The 23,747-nt window shown below is 47.8% G+C and overlaps 1 protein-coding gene across 9 annotated transcripts; it reads right to left on the bottom strand.

The window, feature by feature from the left end:
• Positions 1 to 201: 201 nt before the first annotated feature.
• On the bottom strand, positions 202 to 23,523 carry LOC131101427 (myocyte-specific enhancer factor 2D homolog). 9 transcript variants are annotated; one of them, XM_058046566.1, is made up of 18 exons: positions 23,470 to 23,523; positions 19,156 to 19,237; positions 18,237 to 18,359; positions 17,906 to 18,064; positions 17,687 to 17,803; positions 13,034 to 13,190; positions 12,730 to 12,976; positions 11,589 to 11,792; positions 10,236 to 10,373; positions 9,945 to 10,161; positions 9,806 to 9,862; positions 8,439 to 8,620; positions 8,224 to 8,253; positions 7,262 to 7,391; positions 7,019 to 7,187; positions 6,756 to 6,824; positions 5,675 to 5,725; positions 3,154 to 3,599 (listed from the first exon to the last, which is right to left on the bottom strand). In XM_058046566.1, exons 7-18 carry the CDS (start codon positions 12,781 to 12,783, stop codon positions 3,158 to 3,160), a joined length of 1,743 nt encoding a protein of 580 aa, XP_057902549.1. In that variant the 5' UTR covers positions 12,784 to 12,976; positions 13,034 to 13,190; positions 17,687 to 17,803; positions 17,906 to 18,064; positions 18,237 to 18,359; positions 19,156 to 19,237; positions 23,470 to 23,523; the 3' UTR covers positions 3,154 to 3,157. The 9 variants fall into 9 exon arrangements, with proteins under 9 accessions (XP_057902552.1, XP_057902556.1, XP_057902557.1 ...); XM_058046567.1 differs by lacking the exons at positions 17,687 to 17,803; positions 17,906 to 18,064; positions 18,237 to 18,359; positions 19,156 to 19,237; positions 23,470 to 23,523 and adding an exon at positions 16,050 to 16,472; XM_058046565.1 differs by lacking the exons at positions 13,034 to 13,190; positions 17,687 to 17,803; positions 17,906 to 18,064; ... (1 more) ...; positions 19,156 to 19,237; positions 23,470 to 23,523 and adding an exon at positions 16,050 to 16,472.
• Between the last annotated feature and the right edge of the window lie 224 nt (positions 23,524 to 23,747).

The raw sequence follows: 23,747 nt of genomic DNA, 5'->3' as shown, positions 1-23,747 counted from the left end.
CATTGCCGATAGCGACCGCCTCGTCCTGTCGGGCAAAAGGAAAGCCGTGGGGTGAGAAGAGGAGTCGGGAAGTCAAGACGTCGGCTCAACTCCACCAAATTCAACGCTCAACTTGTCAAAGCAAAACAACACAACCTACACGAGCCTACTTAGATTGTCGGTGAGCGCGGGGGGGGGGGGGCGGGGGGGGGGGGGGGGGGGGCGTGTGACCGATCCGTGGCAGATGATGCTTGGAAAGGAAGTGGATGCCAAGGATGTACACTTTACACTGCACCGGGTTAACAAGTCCACATTCCAAACATGGGGGCCGGATAGACATGGCTGGGTCAACACTCAACAAGATGACAGGCCTTCCTTCAAATTGGGCTGCAGGAAGCTGGGAGGAGACTGGGAAAAGGCTGGGAGGAGACTGGGAAAAGGCTGGGAGGAGGCTGAGAGGAGACTGGGAAAAGGCTGGGAGGAGGCTGAGAGGAGACTGGGAAAAGGCTGGGAGGAGGCTGAGAGGAGACTGGGAAAAGGCTGGGAGGAGGCTGAGAGGAGAGTGGGAAAAGGCTGGGAGGAGGCTGAGAGGAGAGTGGGAAAAGGCTGGGAGGAGACTGGGAAAAGGCTGGGAGGAGACTGGGAAAAGGCTGGGAGGAGACTGGAAAAAGGCTGGAAGGAGGCTGGGAAAAGGCTGGGAGGAGACTGGAAAAAGGCTGGAAGGAGGCTGGGAGGAGACTGGGAGAAGGCTGAGAGGAGACTGGGAGGAGGCTGGAAAGAGACTTGGAGGAGACTGAGAGGAAACTGGAAAAAGGCTGAGAGGAGACTGGAAAAAGTCTAGGAGGAGACTGGAAAAGGTCTGGGAGGAGACTGGAAAAGGTCTGGGAGGAGACTGGAAAAAGTCTGGGAGGAGACTGGAAAAGGTCTGGGAGGAGACTGGAAAAAGTCTGGGAGGAGACTGGAAAAGGTCTGGGAGGAGACTGGGAGGAGACTGGAAAAAGTCTGGGAGGAGACTGGAAAAGGTCTGGGAGGAGACTGGAAAAGGTCTGGGAGGAGACTGGAAAAAGTCTGGGAGGAGACTGGAAAAGGTCTGTGAGGAGGCTGGGAGAAAAGCAACATTAGCGCCATCTTGTGGAAGGAGGAAGCCAAAGCGAGCGGTGAAAGACGTCCTGACAAGCCAAGGTCCACACGTTGGCGCCCACACAGCCACCAATCCCATCAAAGCATCCGTACGGGATGCGACGTACGAGACGACAAACGGGATTGGTCACGTGACCAACGAGAGCAATACAAGCTTTAGACACAGACAGTCACATGATGTCTACGGAGCAATTTGGCCTACTTTGACCGTCCATCCATTTTCTATGCCGCTTATCCTCACTATGGTGGGGTATGCTGGAGCCTATCCCAGCTGTGGGTGAGAGGCGGGGTACAGCCAATCCCAGGGCACATACAGACCAACAACCATTCCCACCCACATTCATGGACACCTATGGACAATTTGGAGTGGACAATGCAGCTAGCATGTTTTTGGAATGGGGGGGGGGGGGGGGGTACCCGGAGAAAAGAACATGCAAACTCCACACAGAGATGGCCGAGTGGGCCCATGTCGTGGCCGTGTGGCCTACATGCTAACCACTGATTGATCATCTGTACAAAAAAGCAGCATTCCAGTGAAATGTTGATGTGCTAATCAAAGGGCTAAAAAAGGCTCAGGTAGAAATCAAACATGGAGGATATCGGAGGAGCGACTGTCTTTCCACACGTTGGGTTGCTTTTCTCCCTTCCTCAGATGAAAATCTGAAAGATGGGCGTGGGACAAACAAGCGCTTGGGGGGGCTTAGCGTGGGAAAGGAAAACCAAGGATGCCAGCCTGGTGGTGGTTCTTCCCAGGATGGGCTAATGACGCTACAGATGCCATCCCGTCTATGTTTCAGATGGTCCAAGTTCTGGGGCTGAAACTATTCCTCCACAGCTCCACTACCTCCATTCCCAAACATCATCAAGGAGGAAGGACGGCACGGGAAGAAGCCAGGGATGCGCCAAGGATCCAGAAGGCAAACAAAAAAGACCAAGCTGAGGAGCGTGACGTAACATCTTCTCAGGAACGTAGCACGCTGATGTAGCTTCCCAAGCTAACCTTAGCCCATGGAGGACCAGGGACGCATGTTGATGCCCTACAAAGCACCAACGTGTCCAAGCGTCCATCATGCATTCTTAACATCCTAACCTTCACGGCACTACGTGATCATCCTAGCTGCCATTCTCCATCCTGGTCTGGTCTGGTCTGGCCCGGCCTGGCTCGGGCTCATCCAAGTGTAAAAGCTGAAGGGGGGTTGCGTTGTCATGAAGTAACAGTCTGAGCTTCCCTCCGTTTTAGCTAGTAGCTGCTAGAAAGGTCATATTACAAAAAGTTACTCGTGTCACCGTTCCGTGTGACCACCAAAGGGGCGGGGCTTACTAACAGTCTAGCGACCGTGTGTTTTGGGAGAGTAGACATCATCTGTAGAACGTGTACACACACACACACACACACACACACACACACAGCTGAGATGCGTGAAGAAGGAAGTACCAAGAGTGAATATGAAGACGTGACGCGTGCATCCCGCTAAAGTCTCCGTGCGTGATTGTGTAGCAACCTAAAGAGTGAGCAACACGCCGTGGCCACCTAGTGACACGCTGCGGTAGAAGAAGAATTAGAAGAGGAGGAGGAGGAGGAGGAGGAGGAGTTCAGGTGAACAGATCCACTGAGTCAACACATTGCTTAGTTTCTGGGGGCTAGCTAGCGGCTATACTCTATGTACAAACACACGCGTCAAGCCAAAAAGCCACGGTGGCCGAATGAAGACGTAGAAATCTAGAAAGTGTTCCTCTAGGAACCGGGGGGGTCTAGCGGGGGCGGCAGAGCGGACATGAAGCTACGAGGGAGCTTTTATACAAAGTTCCTACAAGTGAGGCCGCAGCTAGCAAAGGAGGTGGCGATGGCGATGGCGATGGCGTGTCGGAGCCTCGGCGCCAACACGTGAAGCTTCTGTGGGAGTGACGGGAGGGGTGTGGCCTCTCCACCGATTGGTTCATGGGGCCAAGGAAGTGGACGTGTCGTGTGAGTGTGTGTGGTGTTTAAGTGTCGTTCAAACCTTCTCCATGAGGGGGCGTCCCCCCCGCCCCCGTCCCTCTATGTGACCCAGGCGTCTAATCTCATTCGCTTGACGTTGCCCCCTTCTTGCTCCGCTTCGGTGGGCGCCCTGAGGAGCTCCGGCGAGGGGCTGAAGTCAGAGCGGCCCGGTCCGACATTTCCTGTAGCGGCAGTAGTTCCGATACTAGCGCCGCCGCCGCCTGTGTCTTCGCGATCGCTGCCTTCGAAGGAGCTGGCGTTGCTGCTCACGCTGTCTGCGGGCGAGCGTCCGGTCGGGGGCTCCAGGCACAGCAGGGATCCCGGGTACTGCGGCGGTGCGGTCAGTGCGGCGGAGGACGGCGTGGCAGAGGAAGGAGGCGGCGCCGGAGGAGGGCAGGGGGTGCTGCGGTCCCGGCCGGGCGACACGGGCTCCGACTTGATGCTCACGCCGGCGCTGGTGTTGACCGTCAACATGGCACCTTGAGGTATGTGCGTCACAGGCCTGAGGACGGCAACACATGACAGTCAGCAGACTCGCTCGCATCTCCCAACACAGTCAACATGGAGAAGCCGTGTGATGCATTCAGGGACCCTGATGCTGACAGCAGCAGACAAAGAGCAAGGTTCCGGAAGTGAAAGCTTCGTTCTCGACCAAAACATCTGGAAAGCTACCTCCCATCCCATCATGTGGACTACCTCTTTTACGTCCATCTTCCATCCTTAGACCGGACCAGAATGGCTCTACTCATTTCATTTCTACTAGGTTACACTCTGTGTGTATGCTAGCGGCCCCGCCTACACCCACCCAGAAAAAAAGAGACTGGATGACTGAGAAGAGGTCTGTTCATGCCATTATTCTGTGGAACAAACATGCCAAGGTGCTGAACATGCATGCATATGGCAACATATGGATGATCTACTTCCTGTGGGGGAAGGATTGGGCTAGGTGTATTCTCTGGGGGTGCTAGCCAAGACTCTAGAGCAGGGGTGGGCAAACTATGGCCCGGGGGCCACATGCGGCCCACTAAGCGTTTGAATCCGGCCCGCCAGTTGCTTTCTATAGTAATGGTAATGGTTTAATTTCATTTGAACATGCATCAGATTCCAATTGAATGCATCACATAATCAGTTCACAGTTCCACATGTCCAAAAGGAGTAGGAAGAAGCAAAGCTTATTAAATCCTACCCCTCCATCTGGTACTTTTACAATCAGTAACTGTTACATTTGTTCACTTCCTGCTTTCCATAATACAGTTTAAGGTTTTTTTTTGTTTTTTTTTTAAATAATGTACCTCGTACCGAAGTTCGAGGTGATGTGACCCTACAATGACATAATAATTTTATCACTTCCTGCTTTCCTAATATGGTTTAAGGTTTGGGGGGGGGGGTGTTAGGGTTAGGGGGGCAGACTATATATTTTACACGCAACAGTCCACCTGGTATTATTGTATCTGTAAAAGTGTCATGCAATCTGCTATTATGATTTATTATTTTATATTTTTATTTAAATATTTTATATTTAAATATTTTTATTTAAATATTTTATATTTAAATATTTTTATTTAAATATTTTATATTTAAATATTTTATATTTAAATATTTTATATTTAAATATTTTAAAATTTATTATTATTATTATTATTATCATCATTACGTTTGTGTCCCTTTTTTCAGGAGCACTTTGTAAACAACAGACCACATCAAATAACAAAATTGATAAAACCATCAAAAGGTTGGCTCAGGCCATGATGCCAGTTCGTATGTTGAGTTTAAATGAAATACTTTGGAAAGAACGGACGGACCGTATTCAAACACTTGGCGGGCCGGATGTGGCCCCCGGGCCGTAGTTTGCCCACCCCTGCTCTAGAGCCACAGGCTTGGGCTAGGTGTATTCTCTGGGGGTGCTAGCCAAGATGTTGGGCTAGGTGTATTCTCTGGGGGTGCTAGCCAAGATGTTGGGCTAGGTGTATTCTCTGGGGGTGCTAGCCAAGATGTTGGGCTAGGTGTATTCTCTGGGGGTGCTAGCCAAGATGTTGGGCTAGGTGTAGTCCAAACATCAAACCATGGAGGAAACTACAATGTGAGCAGGTCACACGTACTTTACTACAAAGAATTATGTGCACGTTGGACTAGAAGTAGTTGACTTCTACTGACTTCTCCTCTAGCGTCTAAGTCTATGACAAGGACGTTGAAAAAGGGCTTAGCTTTTGTCATGAAGACAGTTGTTGTATGTCTTCTTTACAGTCAAGGTGTCCTTAAAGAACCTCAAAGACGTTCCACCGTGCTTGCACTGATTGGCCACAGGTGGCGCTAAGCTTTTCATGGCAGTGGCAAACATGCCATGGTTGTCATTCAGCACCTTGGTTTGTTCAAGTCCACATTTTGGGAACATCCAATGGATGAGTGAGGTGGTTGGCATTCACTTCCAGAACCTGCAAGCACTTCAGCGTGAACGGATGGCCATGAACTAACCATGAAAACCAGGGACTACATACGCACACACGCACACACGCGCATGCTGAGGAAGGGGCGGGTTCAGCCAATAGCACACAGGAGAAAGGAAGTGGGATACAGTACCGGCCCAACCACTCATCTCTACCCAAGAGCAGGTTGGACGGAGAGCTGAGACTGTGGGGAGAAAAGAGAAGGTTGGAGGCCTGTGTGGACGGACATTGCTGACTGCAATAATGCCTGACTTCTCTCGTCTGCTGTACACACCGCGACATCGCCTGCTTCCTCGTCTTCCTGACAAAACACTAACAACGCCCACAGGGACCCTGTGTGTGAAATGCCTCCTCCATTGGGTACACCTGCACAAGCTAACGCCATCCAATACATGCAACTATGCCTGGACACAACCGCTAACGTCTGTGTTCCATCTGTGGCTCGCAGGCCAGTTCGCGTCTTAAATCCAGTAAGATAATCCCTACGTCAGACATGATGAAAAAGAGGACATAAAACGAGGCAGCCAGCGATGCACGTGATGGCGCCATCATGTGATCCGCGTATGAAGCACATTGTTATCAGCGTCGTTACGCCCAGGAACTACGTTGGTGGCGTAGCGACACCTGGCCACCGGCAGGCTAGCGGCTAGCCACTAGCTTGAGCACGCAGCGGCTCCCAATGCCTCAGGCTGCTAACCAAAGGCAAGGCTACATATTGGAGCTTCCTTTCTATGTTCTACGTTCTACGTTCTATGTTCTATGTTCTATCCATGCATCTTATCATCAATGTAGCTGTTACTACACGCCCACAGCATGGATGGAAAACCAGACATAAGAGATGTGTGTGTTTGTGGATGACAAAATGAATGAAGTGGAAAAGCCACATAGTGTGCATACGTACTATTGTGTGTGTGTGTGTGTTACATTTAAGAAACATGACGTTCCTCAAGTGTACAAGCTGCTGGAAATGATGAAGTTGTGAACAGACTGCATCGCTAAGTGGACTGAATGCCACCAGGGACATGTGGTAGCGGTCCCGAGCCTGGCTAAGGGAGGGGGTTGCATCAGGAAGCCCCCCGCCCTCCCCCAAAAAAAGGGCCATGAGATGATGCAGCTAACAAAGCGTCTGGTGTGTATGTGCAATACTTGTCTTCAGGGCGTGATGTGGCCCCAGACACAAGAGGGCGACATGTGACACACAGACACAGACACACCTCAGGTTGGCAGCCAGACTGGACACCTGGCTAGTCAGCTCGCTGCTCTGTTTGTCCACGCCCCACATGCTGTGGATAAGAGGAGAGAACACACTTCAAGGAGAAGGCGCTAACAAAAGTCGGCCCAGATCTTGTCTGGAGCGGGTTAAGAAGGAAAGCGAACACCGGGTCCAACCTTGTCGTGTGGAATGGTGAGATGCCGGAGAGGAAAGGTGAAATGAGCACCATGCCAGCAGTGGGGGGGGGGGACAAAGACCACTTACACCAAGTTGCTGAGCGATGCGAGATTGAGCTGTGGCGTTTGCTGCTGTTGCTGCGGTTGCTGGGAGACGGCCTGCTGCGGTTGCCACGTCGCCACGCTGCTGGGCAACAAGCCGCCGGGAGACGCCAGGGCGTGTAGCGCAGTGAGGTCCGCGCTCGTCAGCTGGTACTCTGCAGACAAAGAAGGAAGGGTTTACTGCCACGCCGTCCCAGCATGCCGCTGACCGGACGTGGCGTCAGCCCACCTGTGTTGTACGCTGTGGGCATGGCGGAGAAGGGCAGCCCCTGCGCCAGGAGGCTGGGCGTGGCCACTGACACCACGGGCGTGGTCAGGGTTTGGGCCACCTGGGTGCCGGCTGCCAGCCGCTGGGCGTTCTGTCAAAGTAGAACCCCCCCACCCGTTAGAGCCAAGTGTTGTATACATTTGCAGCGGCAAACACTGGATGACGATGATGAGGTGCTGGGTGGTGTGGCGTTCCTCATGAACAATTGGCTCTTGTTGTGTGGAGCACACTGTACATGAAAAGGCCGGTCATATGCATAGATGACATATGTGGCGCCCCCTACAGCTTGGGCTGCAAATGCTTTGGAAGACATGCTAGCATAGCCACTTTGACTTCCCGTGTGGGGCTTTGGCTCCAATTCACTCCATGAAGACATGCCTTTCATGTAGCAGCAGACAACGTTCCTGGGTGGAGGGTGAAAATGGGTGCCCATGTGGAGTGGGTAGGGATCTCCCCACCACCAACACTTGGTGCTGGAAGTGATGGAATACAGTCGATGCCCGCCTCGGCGCCTTCTCTTCCACGCCGCATGCATGCCGTGCTTTGCATTATTTCATGCTCACTTGCTTTGATGGCACTACCTGCAATCTAATGTGGGGGGGGGGCACCTTGATATTTGATATATTTTTTGAGTAATAATAGTGGTCACATGTAAAAGTCTACTTAAAAAGGCTATCATAGGATGTGATGCTGTGGTGTGATAAATGGGGGTCCATTAGGTGTTGTGCTTGAAGCCCCCCCATACTGTGTAGAGATCTAGATCTAGATGTATAGATAAGGGCCACATTAGAAGACAGTCTTTCCACCAAGGCTGTAATGAACCGCATGCAGTCACACAGAGGAGCATCCTGAGAAACAACAACAAGCCACGAGATAATAACCGTCCAGTCATGCGGGGGTGGGGAGGGGGGGCTAGTATTCACCTCGTTTACCAATTCCAGCTCATCCTCTGTCTGTAAAGGCGGTACAAAGAAGGTTACAACTTATTTAAGGCCGTCCAATGTCAAAACTACAGCAGAGTGGGCGTGGCTCGTGACTAGCTAGAAAATATGCTAGCAACAGTCAAGAATGCAGACCAAGGACTCTTGATGGAAGTCAAGCAAGGTCACCTTCACGTTTAGAAATGTCAGCGGCTCACCATCTGCATCAGGCTCTTTCCGCCCTGAGAGGTGATGACTCGCAGGTCCGGCTTGCGGTTGCTGGCCATCTGGGGGCTGGAAGGCGGGGGCGGAGACTTGGCCGGGGCGACTTTGCCCAGGCTGCTGCCGTTGGATACACTGAGGAGGCCCGGGGAAGCCCTGGCGCTGGTGTAGCCGTTAGCTGGGCGGAGGGGAATGTAGACCAGTCAGTCAGGGTTTGTCAAAGATGCCTGACCTTGTGACCTTGTCCAATCACAGCAACGTGCGTGTACATAGAAGCTAATTTCCAGAACTTTACACCAGTACGGTGACTAGTTTGTCAATGTGGACCTCGAACCTTCTCTGTGTTTACATTTACATTACGTTTGGACATCTGCTGGACGTGATCACAAAACTCTACTCGCCCCCAATGTTCCTCATGAAAGCAGATGTCTCTCCTTATCTTTCATGGTAGGGCAGGGCGATATGGACCTGCGCCTGTATGGAGTCTTGGGGTATAAGAATGATGAAACTAAATGGCACTGTGCCAGTCTAGTCCAGTAGTTCAGGGTCTAGCTCAGGGGTGGGCAAACTTTTTGACTCATGGGCCGCATTGAGTTAACAAAATTGTGCGGGGGCCAGAACATATATTTAACACACATGATTTTACGCTTATAATTTTAATAATTTTAATAATTTTAATAATTTTAATAATTTTAATATATTTTTTAAAAATTAATAATTTTAATCATTTTAATATTTTTTTTAAAAAATAATAATTTTAATAATTTTAATAATTTTAATAATTTTAATAATTTTAATAATTTTAATAATTTTAATAATTTTAATAATTTTAATAATTTTAATAATTTTAATAATTTTAATAATTTTATGCCTTGAATTATTTGTCTAATTTTAATTGTCATACTATCAGCTATATGTTCTTGTTTCCTTTTTTTCAGGAGCACTTTAAACATCAGACCACATCAAACTACGATGTATTTATTTATTTCTTTTACTGACTAAGACATCCGACTTGAAAGTCATGTTGCCAGCTGGTATGTTAAAAGTTGAAATACTTAAAAGCAACTGGCGGGCCGGATTCAAACATTCGGTGGGCCGCATGTGGCCCCCGGGCCGTAGTTTGCCCACCCCTGGTCTAGCTGCTTTCACGACATTTCAGCCACACCCCCTTCCTTTGTCCAAGTCCGGTGTCTGGCTAGGAGCCCGTCTGTGCTACATCTACTCTATCCAAATCCAACCCTATTTATTTTGGAATCCTGAGGCCATTTTTAAATCCTTCATTAGCATTGCAGTACATTTGAAACTGACGACTGTTCAACTATTTCAAGTCCAAGAGGTGAAGGGCAGATAAAGAAGTACTCACGGACTGGACTGGGACAGCCTCCATTGGAATTACTCAGGTCCCCCCCAAGAAGTGCGCCTGGCGAACGGAATGAAGAGATGGTCACCAACAGCGTGCTATCGGGACTTTTCCCGCACGCTCTGTCCATCTGTCGGCTCACCTGCGCTGGCCGGTCGCTGCGGCAACCCAGGAGACACGGTGTTCCTCAGAGGAGCCGGTTGCTGTGGCGACAGGAGGTGGCTGTCTGTGAGCGACGACGACGTCACGTAGGAGGTAGTTACCAGCGCGTTGCCGGGGTTACTGAATTGCAGCGTGCTGGGATTGGACGCCTGCACGGTGACGGGCATGGAGAAGGTCTGCGGCGGGGCTGTGGACTGCTGCGAGGTTTGGAAGGAAACACGTTTGATGCTTGGAACGCACGCAAAGAGGAAATGATGCATTCAAGACGTACTCCGTAGCGTTTGTAGAGAACATCCAGGTCCTCTGTGGTCTTACGGAACTTGTCGTCATTGAGGGGGCTCTGATCGATGGAGTCTTCGCCATCAGGCTCCGGACTGTCGCAGCCATTGAAGCCTTTCTTTCTCAACGTCTACACAAGCAAAATGGACGCCAATGAGGAGGACACGTTTCTACTCACTCCTGTGGAGTCATTGTGTCTTCCACAATCCTTCTGAGAGACAACCACACACATCTGCTCTTTTCTCTGCCTTCCAAAGATGGAAAAAGGGATGAAAAGAGGCGGCTAATTCATTGGACGCCTATTCTGCCTACAAAGCCCACCATTGAAACACGTCTGGCAAGGTTTTGTATCCATGCGTGTAGTAACAGCTACGTCAGGGGTGGGCAAACTTTTTGACTCGCGGGCCGCATTGATATAACAAAATTTCCGGGGGGGGGGGCAGACTATATATTTTACACGTAACAGTCCACCTGATATTATTGTATCTGTAAAATTGTCATGCAATCTGCTATTATTATTTATTATTTTATATTTAAATATTTTAAAAATAATAAATTATAATTAAAATAAAAATAAAATAATAATTATTATATTATTATTATGTAAAATATGCAAATATAACAATATTATAATATATAATTAATATAATAATTAGCATTAATATAATAAATATAATAATCATAATAGTTATAATAATAATATAATAATTATTATTTTAATTTTTATTATTATTATGTGCTTGTGTCTCTTTTTTCAGGAGCACTTTGTAAACAACAGACCATGTCAAATAACGAAATCGATACAACCATCAAAAGGTTGGCTCAGGCCATGATGCCAGGTTGTATGTTGAGTTTAAATGAAATACTTTGGAAAGATTGGGCGGGCCGTATTCAAACACTTGGCGGGCCGGATGTGGCCCCCGGGCCGTAGTTTGCCCACCCCTGAGCTACGTTGATAAGATGCATGGATTTCACATAGAACGTAAAACACAGAAAGGAAGCTCCAATACCTTTGGTTAGCGGCCTGAGGCATCAAGCTAGCGGCTAGCCAGGTGTCACTACGCCACCAAGTAGTCCTCGGGCGTAAATATGCTGATAAGAACAATAATAACCATGTGCTTCATATGCAGATCACATGATGGACACGGAGCCTCGTTGGTGCTCTGTGGAGCTTTTTCCATTCTAGGTGGGATAGCTGCGTCCCATTTCATGCATCAATTACCTCCCTCTTTGCGTCTCCACATCTTTAGTCCCAGAAAGAGAAAGACGTGTGTTGGTGTCTCACACAGGGTTTGAGGATGATGGGCCAGATTCCAAAGACGTGTACTCCAAGGCCCAACTTTACCTCGATGATGTCTGCATTGGTGCGGCTCTCGTGGGGTTCGTTGTACTCGGTGTACTTGAGCAGGACCTTGTCCATGTCGGTGCTGGCGTACTGGAACAGCTTGTTGGCGTGGTTGAAGATGATCAGAGCGATCTCGCAGTCGCACAGCACGCTCAGCTCGTAGGCTTTCTTCATCAGGCCAAACTTCCGCTTTGTGAACGTCACCTAGGAAGAATCATAATCATACCCGTCAGCCCTCACGCTTTTACGAGTAAACTCATTTCAATAGTTTCCTGTGAAATGCATTTTAACTTCCATCCTCTCCAGACCGCAGGGGCCAAGATCCTTGCTTGAGCTACACAATGCGTGAGGGCAGTGGTGCCCAAAACCCCCGTATGTTCAAATGCAAATGTAGACAGGTATGGTCAGAAGAATGGTTAAAAAGGACCTTCAAGCTGGACGTGTGGGACCAAACACTCTCATGGTGGCATGAAGTTGGCAATCTGTGTGCGTTTGATGTTCACCCACAGCTGCTGGCACAAGTGCATGGTGTCAAACATGCAGAGCATTCAAGTGGCGGGAACTGGGATGAAACTGGACACTGCAAAACCCCCTCCCTGACCTCTGCACACTGCCTCTGTGGAGCTTAAATAGTCCACGAGGGACTTGCTTTAGTTAGTGTGGCGGTGCTCTGCTACTTCCTGCAACGCAACATGGAGGTAAAAGGGCAGGAAGGGTAAAAGCCCCATGTAGTTACAGTGTGGCGGTGCTCTGCTACTTCCTGCAACACAACATGGAGGTAAAAGGGCAGGAAGGGTAAAAGCCCCATGTAGTTACAGTGTGGAGGTGCTCTGCTACTTCCTGCGACACAACATGGGGGTAAAAGGGCAGGAAGGTCAAAGTTGGGATGCAGACAAAGGTGGGAGGATCAGCACTTGAAGTATCACGAGCATCTTCATCTACCTCTGCTGCTACTCAGCTGTTGTTGCGGCATGAATGCTGGTATTGCAACAGTGGTTGTCGCTGCTGTGTTGTTAATAAAGGGTGGCCACGGAGAGCTGCGTTTCTAATTTCTCATGCGCTCCAAATCATTTGTGGAGTTAAAAAAGGTCCGAGCTTTCCCATTTTGGCATAGCAACCCCCACAAGAAGTTGATACTCACTTGTTTGTTTCTTTCATCTGTGATCCGCTGGATCTGGATCTTTTTCCTACCCATGATGCTTTGCGGCAGTCAGCTTGTCAAGTACAAAATAAAGAAGTGCTTCTCAGTGCAGCCCGCAAGGTCTCTTTTCTCCCACGTCAGCCCCGACAACACTCAGAAAGAGGAAGGCAACGGAGGGCAGCGGCGCGCACACATTCTCTGGCGGGGTGGATGTCAAGCGTTGGTGGAGGCCGCTGAGGAGATGTCGCTGCGGGAGACAAGGTGTTGACGTTAAACATTCAGCCGATGTCTACAACATACTCACGTGCTGCTCCAAACACCAGCCCATTAGCACCGAGGTGAATACGGAGGCAGGAAGGATCTGCGCTGCAACTTGCTAATTACGGCACTCGGTTGCCTGGCAACTGCCTTCTCCACATGTCAAGTGTTACAATGTTGTTCAAACTTGTGTTGGGGTGAACCTGAGCAAAGACAAATGGGGCAAATAATCATTCCTTGACATTATCTCGGGCCCCCGGCCCCCGGGCCAGACCAGACGGTAGCCAATTGAACACCGAGAGTTAGATTCTCCACTCCGCAAATCTTCATGCTCCCATTCGGCTATCCTTCTAACATTCCATTCTTCCCATCAGATGAGATCAACTCTGTCTTTTACATATTCCAGAAGAGACCAGACCGTTCCGCAGTTGGAATGATCAAAGTTCTGAAGCGAGTGTTGGGTTGTTAGCACAGCCATTCACTTCTTTTTACACTTGTGACATGGCACCATACAGTGTGTTTACACTGCTGGGTCCATCTATTCTGGAGACGTCCCGTGGGACAACTGCTTTAAAAAGGTGTGGGACCTTCCAGAGGTCCACAGGGCAAGCCACACCAAAACCTTTTCAAGTGTTTATGGTTCCAGCCTCTCATCCACACGGAAACGGGAACGTCTGGACACGGCAACTGGTTTTTGGGTCGACAGCCGAAACCGCAGTGTGGAAATGATCTCCACATTTCCCACACTGGAAGCCAGAAGGTTGTTTCCGTGCGGATGAGACACTGAAAGCATAAAATACGACCAAATGCCCTCGGTGTTGCATGCAAATATCTTTGAACCGGCTAAAAAAGAACTATGAGGTCGTGGGAGGGTTCCCGTGTGGACGGGGCCGTAATGGCGTCGTCGTGATCCATTGCCTCTTCCACAACCCAACAAGTAGAACATGACTTAGTCCATGCAGTCTTCCTGCAGTTGATTAAATGAGATACGTGAAGATGCTGCCTGCTATGGGTGATCAGCTCTAAACTCCTCCGACCAACGTCACCCTGCCTCGAGGACGACAATCACGTATTCCAGCTGATAAAGCTTCATAGAAAGACAACCTCTGATTAGCTGCTAGGACGGCTTCAGCGCTGCCAGGCCGGTTGCCCTCTGCATGGCTGCCCCCTCGTTAGTGGAATTGACACGTTCATGCCGTCCTCTCCCCTCCCCTCAAGGCGATGATGGCTCAATTAGAAGCTCGCCGGCGGACTGATTGGGCCGTGCAGGAAGGAGGCCGCAGCCTGGCGTTCTGAAGGTTGGCACCCAGAAGCAAGCACCATTGTTCCTCGTTGTTTGAAGAGGGTAGACATGTCCGTCATCCATGTTGGTTAAATCAAGCAAGTGATGCTCCTGCAGGCCTGATGAAGGAGGGAGCAATCAAGCGTCTGATTTAGAGTCGGGTCATTAGTGGAAGTGACCTTTAGCGGATGAGGTATTAGCCAATGAAATGTGGCATTAGATGGACTTGCAGTTGTCCGTTTTCACTTCTGCATTGACGAATGCCCTTGGCTTGCAACCGCTCTTTGACTTAACCAAAGGGGACCGATGGGGATTTCCTCAAAGACCCTTGGAGATCTAATATGTGCCCCCGGCCAGATAAACTGGAATCCATGAGTGGGATGATTGTAAGTGGCTTTAAGTTGACATCATAGCCAGATAACATGGTAACAAATGGCCAATCATAGCCTCTCTAGGGGCACGCTATTAGGGGGAGTGCTATGATGTGCTGTGATGTTAATAGCAGCCCACAATTTGACCATTTATTCCATGGGTGCTTTGGTTCACCCAGCCACCCCTTCAAATTACCTTACACTTTTGACCGTCAGATGCCAAAATGTTCCCGAAGACAGCCTAGCTTAACTCCATCAATCATTGATCAACACTGATTTGGACTCTTTAGCCTCGGGTACCAAAACATCACAAGTCTGACTGGTCACGATACATCCTTAGCTTTATTAGGTATGCATGGGATTCTATTACGCTAGATGAATATTACGCTAAATGTCCGCTTGGAATGAGTTGATGGGACCAGATTGATCCCGAGGGAAAAGAGCACATGCGTACATCCACATCACAGACAAACACATTTCATACAAAACTCACTCATATTGACAATCACGAGCCAAATGTGCACAATGTACATATTTGCTCCCCTAGGGTGCCTGGGGGGTCAGAACTGGTTTGTCTCCAGAAGAACGCAGAAGACAAAAGCAACTCCAAACGTCATCTATGACAGGATAGACATTCAACCAGAGCAATACGGATAAATATTCCTGATTCCAAACGTCATCTATGACAGGATAGACATTCAACCAGACCAATACGGGTAAATATTCCTGATTCCAAACGTAATCTATGACAGGATAGACATTCATCCAGACCAATACGGGTAAATATTCCTGATTTTTCCCCCCCTGTGAAACCTCAAGGGCATCAATGCAGCTGGATGAGCTGTGGCCAAAATGCGTTTTCGTGTGCAAGCCAACAAGAGACGTTATTTGGTATTTGGTGGTAGACCAAGTGGAGGTGTAAAGGGTCTGGTGTAGACCCAGCGGGTCTGCTCCTTGGGTCCTTTGACGGATGGGAGCCAAGCAGGCCCGCTGGCGCCAGGCAGGTATCACATACACACACGCAGTGTGCTTTTTGACAGCAGCTGGGAAGCTTACTAACCGTGTAAATCGGTCCAAAGCACAGCAACATGGCGTTTAAGGCGAATGTTAGTAAAAAAAAAGGCCAGTCCACTGGAGTGAAGCCATTAGACATTAGTCTTGGTAAGGAGCCCGGTCGACAGCCATTACCTTCCTCACCACTCGGCTGGCTGAGCATTAGCACGCACTACTTTACTTCGAATCACAAACCATTTCCATCGACATTACAGCAGTCTTTTGTTGCCAATTGCGTGTTTAGATATTGTTCATGTTGTTAAAGATTTAAATTGGTTGAAATCATCAAGCAAGCCCCGGTGTCGAGGGAGGAGGGGGGGGGGGGGGTCAGGAAGGAAATGTATCACTCCACTTACCCTGAAATATAGGAAATATAGCCGAGAAAAACCCCAAAGATACGTCTGCCAACGCCGGTTCCGAGTGATATACTTCTCAATAAATAACCATCGACTAAATTACGCTAAAGTGGCGTCTCGGTCTGAAAGAATCCGCGACATTTTATTCCATTTCATTTTTGAAGTCACTATACTGTCCACCAAGGCGATACAGTGAAGCCAGCGTACGAGCTACGTCATTGACATCAGACTGTGAGTGGCACATCCACGAGCCAATGGGAAGCCGAGGTGTACGCCAGTTTGCCCTATCGACTTGCATTACGCCACGATGGGCCGGTTCACATGGAGAGGACATGACTGAGGTGACGGCCATGTTGTGTGCCTTAGTGTTTGTATCCCTCCGCCACACAGTATTTACCTTTTGCATTATTTTTGCATGTGGGCAAAATGTCAGTCTAACCCGGCCGTGCGGGGCTAGACGCCGCTAGCTCATTTGTTTGCCGTGCCTGTTACACAACACATCTATGGACGCTTCTCAAGACTTGAACGGTGGGCATTTGACGTCCAAATTGTCCCTGTCAACGCCACCGGGCGTTCTAGACGCATCATAACACTGCACTAAGTGGACATTTGAGACTGATCGGTTATTCATCCTTTGCTACAGCAGCCATATTTACTAACACAATACTACAAACAATAAAATAACCACAATTTAAAGTTGAAAAGAGAAAACAATACAATATTTATTAATACTACCGATGCCTGCGTATCTGTTGTGCAACGAGATCATAAATGTAAGTGTACAAATGTGAAAGAGATGCAGTATAGGCCGGTATAGCTATACGTCACACTAGCTACAACATCACTCTTTGTTACAAAGTACAACAACAGTAAGTAAGTTTACATACAAGGAGCTCAGCACAATAAAAACATACATAGGCTTAATATACACAAATCCGTTTATCTAATGCCACGTCTGTATGTGCTGAAGGTTGTGATCCAAACACCAGCATAAAACAACCTTTTTTGCATGGCCTGGGAGGCCACTAGGGGGCGCCACCACCTTCACTAAGCATCTTCATCACACCAATTCGTGCTACTAATCATTATTAAACTAATGCTGCTGTATTCATATATGAAAAAAAAAACACATTTCGAACCGTCGAAGTCGCTGTTTTACACACTTTGGCCAGGTGAGGGCGGTAAACAGCCCAACAGTATTTCAAGCAATGCACGAATCGTCCACACGATGGTAGCATTGTGCTGGATGAAACCTACACTCGTTTATTTCTCTTTGACGAACGTGATTAACGTACACATATTATTTTGATAGTAGTTGAATCAGCAAGCTTTCAGGTCTGGATATACACACACACCACATCTAGTTCAAATGAGATACATTAGCTCCTTCATTCTCACGTACTGTACCGGATATAAGATATATCTTGTATATATTTAAGATATATAAGAACACAACGTCTACATGACTGACTAACCTGCTTTAGGCAAAGTAATAGTAATAGTGTGTGTATGGACCTCTATAAATGTGTATGGACCTGTATATGTACCTGTATATGTACCTGTATATGCGCGTATGGACCTGTATATGTGCCTATGTACCTGTATGTGTGTGTACCTGTGTATGTGTGTGTATGTACCTGTGTGAGGAGGTGATTTGCATCCTTGGTGGGATTTCCCCGATCGTTGACGTGGTCTAGACAGACATGACGTGGCCAGGTCAAACTTTCTTGCGTGTGAATGTCACAGCAACGTACCTACACACACACACACACACACACACACACACACACACACACACAGATTGTGATTATGATGCTAATTAGGACAAGACGTCTCCTTCGTATATATCCACCCACCTAGATGTCCACATGTGCAATCAGACTTGGCCGTGTGTTGTCTTGAAGTTATGTCCACCAACAGATCTTAGTGAAAACTGACATTTTTTGGGAGGAAACGATGGACGAAGGTGATGGCAGGATAAAGAAATCCAGCTAAATGATGGTTTCATGCACACCCTGTAAAAACGAAACTTTTACAGGAAGAACTTTGGCTTTTCCTGCCTAGTATCAAACGTCTGGCAGGAGGAGGAAGAGGACACGTGGGCGTGGCCTGAGACAGCATATATGATTTTGGACAAACGAGGTGTCGGTGCACTCTGAGAGAGACCACCACAGGATGACGTCTTACCCCGGGGGGCCGGAGAGGGGGGCGGACGCTGCGTGCGGTCTGGATGGATGGGATTTCCAGACCAGGCTGGTGGAGGCTCTCATCTCACAGTAAGACTTTTTCCTTTTCTACGTTTTCTCTTTGCTGGGGGGCCGATGGCGGGTGTCCAAGCATGCAGACAATAAACATAAACACTTTCTAAGCCAGGGGTGGGCAAACTTTTTGACTGGCGGGCCGCATTGATTTAACAAAATTGACGGGGGGGGGGGGGGGGGGGGGGGGGGGCAGACTCGATATTTTATATGTAACAGTCCAGCTGGAATTATTGTATCTGTAAAAGTGTCATGAAATCTGCTTTATGGGCACTTTGAGATCATTTATTTGATGTAAAGTGCGTTATAAATGTATAATAATAAATGTATTATTATTTATATTATTATTATTTGTTATTATTATTTGTATTGTTATTATTATTATTATGTGCCTGTGTCCCTTTTTTCAGGTGCACTTTGTAAATAACAGACCACATCAAATAACAAAATTATTGTATCTGTTAAAGTGTTATGTAATCTGCTATATGTGCACTTTAAAATAATTTATTTGATGTAAAGTGCGTTATAAATTTATAATAAGAATAAATGTATTATTTGATATTGTTATTATTTTCTATTATTATTTTATTATTTTTATTATTATTATTTAAAGTGCGTTATAAATTAATAATAATAAATGTAGTATTATTTTATATTATTTGTTATTATTATTTTATATTATTTATATAAAATAATAATAATAATAATATGTTGACTTTAAATTAAATACTTTGGAAAGAACGGGCGGGCCGTATTCAAACACTTGGCGGGCCGGATGTGGCCCCCGGGCCGTAGTTTGCCCACCCCTGTTCTAAGCTCACAAAAGAAAACCAATGAGTAAATACCACCTTCTTGCAAAAGGAGCAGTTAGTGATGTCACGCTTCCTTCCTTCCATCCATCCATCCATCCCGTCTCATCCCCCTTCCTGGCTAAAAGAGGACAAATACAAGCAATCAGTGATTTAGTAACAGTAACATGTTTTCCTTCTTCCCCATCGCAGGTGGTGTGTGTGTGTGTGGGGGGGGGGGGGGGGGCAGGGGTTGTCTGTTACCTTTGGTTATCTAGCTGTGTGAGTGGCGTACATTCTTCATAAAGCTACATAACCAAAAGTAACAAGAATCCCATCCCATCGCGTGCCTGCACCACTCCAGCTAACGAAGAGGATGATGGCGGGACAGGAAGACGTACTTGAATGCGGAAGGTGGACTTGGCGACTCACAACTGCTGCCCGTCTCTCTTCAAAACCACGTAGAACAGATACACAAGGCGATGCGCCGTGGGACCGTCAGACGTCAATAGTGAGAGGGCCTCCTTGGTACTCCTGGGTGAGGCTTATTTTGGGGGGGGGGCTCAGACAAGCCACACATTGTCCTCCCCGATGTGCGGCGGCTGTGGAGGGAGCAGGGGTCCGCGGGCGGGTTTAACCCAAACGGATGTCCCTGATTCATGGACACCATGTAACCAGGGGGACGATCAATAAGCAATGATATGGACTTCCCACAGTCCGGTCTGAAGGTTCATGGTGAACTAGATGCTGACTTTGGACTCCAGTCAGTGGTTTTCTATGCGGCTAGCAAGCTATGCAAGCTGTACACTGGTTACTCTAAAGTATGAGTTGACTTGGTATGCTCCATAACGCTTCGTTCCTTTGAGGTGAACAAAGCGTGGTTGACCTCCTGGCCTCCTTTCAGGAGAGGTCAGAGGTCAGGGCTCATTGCTAAAAGGGTCGCCGGGAAGTCGATCATGAGGTGGAAGTGTGTCGCCCGTGGTGGCAGAAAGAAGTGTGCGTACTCGTACTGCTGAGCCGGGAATGCGTGGGAATGCTGGGAGTCATCTACTCCCCCCTCCGACTGTCTGCCGGCCGCCCCTGAAGGTTTCCCACAAAGCTGAGAGAGCGATGGCCCAACAATATCCAGACGAGGACACCAAAATCAGCCGTGAGGACGTGACGGCACGCTGGAGGGTTTGACTTCATTAGACGCACAAAAAGGCCGGGTCACACGGAGCAGACACAAAGAAAAAGGAGACACGGAGGAGGCCCTTCAAACACTGTGGGGGGGGAGGGCTGGTGTGGGAGGGCTGGTGTGGGAGGGCTGGTGTGGGAAAGTGTTCACTAGACGTCTGGACGCATGTCTGTGTGTGTGTGGGTGTCTGGGTATGCTTGAAGTGACTGAAGTGAAAGTGAAAGCGGTTTGCACAACTAATTGTGGTTCCATTTTTCCGGGATGGGACAAGATAGGACGGTATAAGATGGAATAGGACGGTATAAGATGGAATAGGACGGTATAGGATGGAATAGGACGGTATAAGATGGAATAGGACGGTATAAGATGGAATAGGACGGTATAGGATGGAATAGGACGGTATAAGATGGAATAGGACGGTATAAGATGGAATAGGACGGTATAAGATGGAATAGGACGGTATAGGATGGAATAGGACGGTATAAGATGGAATAGGACGGTATAGGATGGAATAGGACGGTATAAGATGGAATAGGACGGTATAGGATGGAATAGGACGGTATAAGATGGAATAGGACGGTATAAGATGGAATAGGACGGTATAAGATGGAATAGGACGGTATAAGATGGAATAGGACGGTATAGGATGGAATAGGACGGTATAAGATGGAATAGGACGGTATAAGATGGAATAGGACGGTATAGGATGGAATAGGACGGTATAAGATGGAATAGGACAGTATAAGATGGAATAGGACGGTATAGGACGGAATAGGACGGTATAAGATGGAATAGGGCGGTATAGGATGGAATAGGACGGTATAGGATGGAATAGGACGGTATAAGATGGAATAGGACGGTATAAGATGGAATAGGACGGTATAGGATGGAATAGGACGGTATAGGATGGAATAGGACGGTATAAGATGGAATAGGACGGTATAGGATGGAATAGGACGGTATAGGATGGAATAGGGCGGTATAGGATGGAATAGGACGGTATAAGATGGAATAGGGCGGTATAGGATGGAATAGGACGGTATAGGACGGAATAAGATGGAATAGGACGGTATAGGATGGAATAGGATGGGTATAAGATGGAATAGGACGGTATAAGACGGAATAGGACGGTATAGGATGGAATAGGACGGTATAGGATGGAATAGGATGGTATAAGATGGAATAGGACGGGTATAAGATGGAATAGGACGGGTATAAGATGGAATAGGACGGTATAGGATGGAATAGGACGGTATAAGATGGAATAGGACGGTATAGGATGGAATAGGACGGTATAGGATGGAATAGGACGGTATAAGATGGAATAGGACGGTATAGGATGGAATAGGACGGTATAAGATGGAATAGGACGGGTATAAGATGGAATAGGACGGTATAAGATGGAATAGGACGGTATAGGATGGAATAGGACGGTATAGGACGGAATAGGACGGGTATAAGATGGAATAGGACAGTATAGGATGGAATAGGACGGTATAGGACGGTATAAGATGGAATAGGACAGTATAGGATGGAATAGGACGGTATAGGACGGAATAGGACGGTATAGGACGGAATAGGACGGGTATAAAAAGGCAAACAAGAAGCTGCAGTAAAGGGTCATCAGGACCAGCAGCCCAACTGAATGAAGAACCGATCATCAGTGGCCCCCGGGTCACACGTTAAGGAACAATCATCATCGCTATAAGCTTGTCCTGGCTAAAAGCTTCCAGCGGGGACCAATCCCAGTAGGGCTGGTAGTAAAGGGGGGGGGGGGGGTCTAGTTGTCCATGGGTTCCTACTTTGTGCTTCCACCAGTGAAGGTCATCTTCAGCTCCTCTGCTGGGTATATTCATTGGAATCAAATCAAATAAGTAACTCCTTCCTGTACTTCACGCCAGTCTAAGGTGGTTTTCACGTGCCAGAGACCTGCCTTTCACGTCATCAATTAGCGAGACACGCGCCCTTCGCTCAAAAGAGGAACTCCGCAAGGGCTCGTTGCCCTCCGACCTCTTGACCTCCAGGTCATCCGTGTCATCCGGGACCTCCGAACTCAGCAGCATTGATGGCCTGAGAAGCCTTTGCTGCACATCCGCCCACCGGGGGCCGCGTTGGGATCCGGGAGAAGCACTAATGGGGTGCGCTCCGAGATGGCTGAGTGCCTTGCTCAGAGGCGTGCCGCCTGCACTTGTTACTAGGTGTTGTGTTTAAAAGCGGCGTAGTTGAGAATGAAAAATGTCCTTACTAAAACACAACCCATACTAACAGAATCAGTAGGAAAATAGGATAAGCAGGATGCTATAAAATAGCATCTTATTATTCCAATGTGGAACACAAGGCAAACAAAGACGCTCGTCAATAAGAACATGAAAAGAAAAAAGAGTTTATGAGTTTTTTGGCAATAAAAAGAACTGTAATTGACCACTGGCATTTGTTGTTTGTATTCATGTTCTGGGGTTTGGGCAGTGCGCCCCGGACCTGGTATAAAAAATCTGATGTTTTTATTGACCAATTTTTATTGATTGAAGCTGGGAGTTCATTGTGGGTGCATGTGGAAAGTAAAACGAAGGAAGACCTGTCGCCCATCACAATTTACACCCCTGGCAGGCAAAGCGAGGTAACTGTTATGTTTTGATACTGGTTTAAAGGGAATGCTAAATTATAATTAACATACACTGCTAGCTTATAGTCCTATTTTAACCTGAACCATAATAAATGAAATTATATGTTTTAGTTTCACTGTGTATCTGGAAAAAAGTATTATTGATGGCAAGGGCAGCTACCTTGAAAGCGCCGTGAAACGCACTCGTGCAGCATGTGACAACACGCCACCATCTTGTTGGCCATAAAAGCACTTCCGCATATCGTGACGCAATGCCGCCATCTTGTGGCGACAAGACTGCCAATCTGGTGACGAAAACTTATTTTACACTTTCTTTGGAAGTGGTATCACGTTAAAATTAACATAAAAAAGAAACCAACTTATAACCGAAAGGACAAATGCCGCCCCCGACAATCTTGGTGAAACATGGCCGCCACGTTGGCTGTTAATTGCCGTAAATACACACACAAATATAATACAATTCAAAACATTTGTAGTCTTCTTCACAAACATAACCCAACAATAAATCTGAATAATAATGCCAACAATAACGGCATCAGGGCTCAGTCTGCCAGACAAAAAGTTTGTCACTTACCACTTTTGTACTTTCACATCCTTTGCTACTTGCTTCCAGGTGTGCGACTTCCGCATTGGGTCGCAAAAGGGCATGGCACATGCGCACTCGACACAGTTGAGTCATGTGACGACAATTGGCGCCTTTAACAGCATGCATGCATCCATCCATCCACTTTCTATGTCGTTTATCCTCATTAAGGTGGCGGGGTATGCTGGAGCCTATCCCAGCTGACATCCTGGCCTGGTTGCCAGCCAATGGCAGTAGTTCCCAGCACATAAACATCATTTATTGGTTTA

This window comes from Doryrhamphus excisus, chromosome 14, assembly GCF_030265055.1.
Source record: "Doryrhamphus excisus isolate RoL2022-K1 chromosome 14, RoL_Dexc_1.0, whole genome shotgun sequence".
Lineage (NCBI taxonomy): Eukaryota > Metazoa > Chordata > Actinopteri > Syngnathiformes > Syngnathidae > Doryrhamphus > Doryrhamphus excisus.
The sequence above is the reverse complement of the archived record's forward strand: the minus strand, read 5'-3'. Positions and strand labels throughout refer to the sequence as shown.

Bases quoted from the DNA above. Each gene is read 5' to 3' on its own strand.
- LOC131101427 (XM_058046566.1), bottom strand. From the start codon at position 12,783: ATGGGTAGGAAAAAGATCCAGATCCAGCGGATCACAGATGAAAGAAAC. The intron at 7,188-7,261 runs GTGGGCTGACGC...CTTTGTCTGCAG, and splicing joins GCCCACAGCGTACAACACAG to AGTACCAGCTGACGAGCGCG. The intron at 3,600-5,674 runs GTACTGTATCCC...TGCCGTCCTCAG, and splicing joins AGAGATGAGTGGTTGGGCCG to GCCTGTGACGCACATACCTC.